The following is a 2500-nucleotide window of genomic DNA, read 5'->3' as shown; positions in this document are numbered from 1 at the left end:
TCACAGACACACACACTCTCTCACTCACACACACACACACACACTCACACACACACACACACTCTCTCTCTCACACACTCACACACACACACACACACACTCGCTCACTCTCACAGACGTGCAGCTACTATGAGAGGAACGCAGCTCTCTCACACACACACACTCACAGACACACACACTCACTCTCTCCCACACACACACTCACTCTCTCACTCACACACACACACACACACTCACACACACACACACACTCTCTCTCTCACACACTCACACTCACACACACACACACACTCTCACTCACACACACACACACTCGCTCACTCTCACAGACGTGCAGCTACTATGAGAGGAACGCAGCACAGACTCGCGTCACACACGTCAGCTACAGGACGCTCGGTGAACAGACACTCATGTCTCGGTCTGATGCTCAGCGCAGGCTTGAGCCACATGATGTTCATCGTCTGGTGAAGACCGAAGAGCAGCGGTGGGAACGGCTCAGACCCATCAGCTCCCAGCTCCTGCTCCAGCGCTGAACATATGATTACTGAGACAGTACTGTATTCACACACACAGAGCCTGAACAACCAGCCAACAACTGCAAACCTTTCACAAAGACTCCGACACAGAGAGGTGTGCTCGCAGACACAGCCGGACGAGTAGAGAGTGAAGCGCAAACTCTAAATGCATAGGAGAAAAATCTGCATTTCTAATGCAAGACTGATCTAACAACGAATGCTCGTGCTGTGGTGTGAATGTGTTCAGTGTCCGGTGTCACGAGCCTCACCTGATAGCAGCACTTGATCTGCTGCACGAGGAGCGACAGGTTCTGGATGCGCAGCGCCGGGTCGTTCTTCACCTTCCTCTGCACTCTCTGCACGCTGCTCTTTGGGTTTCTGTCACAACAACACACAGGTTTTTAGCAATGAAGTTCTATTTTTCATCAAATGTCAAGTTTTTATTCTGAGGAATATTCTTTCCTGTACTGTCTTTCAGCATCAGACTGTCACCTGTGATCTTACGGTCTACAGCAGTGGGCTACAGAGAAGTCCGGAGGGAACATCTGCACAATATTTGCTTTTAATGACCCGACAGGTTTAATTAAACCATCAAAATATGAGGAACTAAATATAGGAACATGTTATCACAAATGAAATGATTAACACAGAGCACATACATGCTCCAAACACAAGCACGCAATACGCTGAGAGACCCACATCAACATTACACCGGTGTGCTTGAACACAGGGCCACGATATCAGTTATCTGTAGATAAAACACAACCAAGCAGCAAGTCTCTTAATAGCTGTGACCGCTCAGTCACTTACTGGCGTCACTGCGGCGCTGACACACCAACACATCTAGATCTGAATCCAGAGCATCCCTCCTAACACAGGGGCCCTCAGCTCTGGCCCTCGAGGGCCGCTGTCCCCCCATAATTAATAAATGATGATCCTGTTTGCACATCTATATGGAAAATATTCAAGTGACCGCTGGGACGCTGACGTTTCTAGTGTTTGTAAACATTTCGCTTTATTTACCCGTATTTCTGAATCTAATAAATAAAATGTGACTTATACATGACTTATCTGATTTCTGTTTCTCTCAAAAACGTTATAGCGTAGCGTATTGTTAACCATGCAGCAAACGATTTAAAATATTTAGGAAAATTACTCAAAAAATACTTATTACTTTTTAAACACTTTATCTTTGTATTAGACAGTCAAAACTCTTACTGTGGGTTAACAGTTAACCGGTTATACGAGCATCCCAAACTGAGAACAGACTGGGTGAAAGCTCAGTAAATGTGAGAAACAGTGCACAGAATGCCATCTTCAGAACCGAACAGTGCTTTAACGTGAGCAGCACGAGCACGGAGAGGCTGATTCTCTCATTATTTCCGCGTTTGGAGTATCGATATAGTATTTATGCACTAAAGTTAAACGGCAAAAGATTGTGTCGACACTTGAGAAATTTGATCGATAAATGGCATTTCCATCAGCTATATCAGTAAACATTTTGAAGCGCTAAATCTTTTTTCCTCGGATGGACACCTGGCTACAGTCCTCACTTTACATTAAAGTACACTCTCATCCACAGACGGCTTGTTTCACTGCTTGAGAAATACAAGCAGCATGGCACAAAACTTCACATGCTCCTCGTCTCCTAATTAGGGCCCGAAACAGACAAATATTAATTCTGCTCTTTAAAACAAAGAAAAGAAGCAATGGTAAGAGAACAGTATGTGCAAACAGTGGGAGACACATGTCAAGAGATCAAATCCGATACTGAAGCGCACATCAGCCCGGTCACTTTAGTTAGTGTTCATGTAAACTCTATTCAGATGATTTGAAACAAACAGTGTCCATGTGAACACAGACAGTGATTCATGCTCAGCTGTCCACTCGGCTTCAGCTCACACTTCATCTGCCATCTGAGCATCAAGCACTGTGTGTGTGTGTGTGTGTGTGCACGTGTGTGTGTGTGTGAGAGAGAGAGAGAG

At 45.2% G+C, this 2500-nt stretch overlaps 1 protein-coding gene across 4 annotated transcripts in view; it reads right to left on the bottom strand.

Moving 5' to 3' along the window:
- LOC107571558 (girdin) overlaps positions 1-2500 on the bottom strand; it is a 53120-nt gene that overhangs the window by 40663 nt on the left and 9957 nt on the right. For all 4 annotated transcript variants that reach the window (XM_016257882.1, XM_016257879.1, XM_016257881.1 and 1 more), the window contains exon 3: positions 785-893. In XM_016257882.1, coding sequence (XP_016113368.1) covers positions 785-893 — 109 coding nt within the window. The remainder of the gene's footprint in view (positions 1-784; positions 894-2500) is intronic.

This window comes from Sinocyclocheilus grahami, unplaced genomic scaffold (genome assembly GCF_001515645.1).
Source record: "Sinocyclocheilus grahami isolate Dianchi unplaced genomic scaffold, SAMN03320097.WGS_v1.1 scaffold1613.1, whole genome shotgun sequence".
Classification (NCBI taxonomy): Eukaryota; Metazoa; Chordata; class Actinopteri; order Cypriniformes; family Cyprinidae; genus Sinocyclocheilus; species Sinocyclocheilus grahami.
Note: the sequence above shows the minus strand (reverse complement) of the source record. Positions and strands in the feature narration are given on the sequence as shown.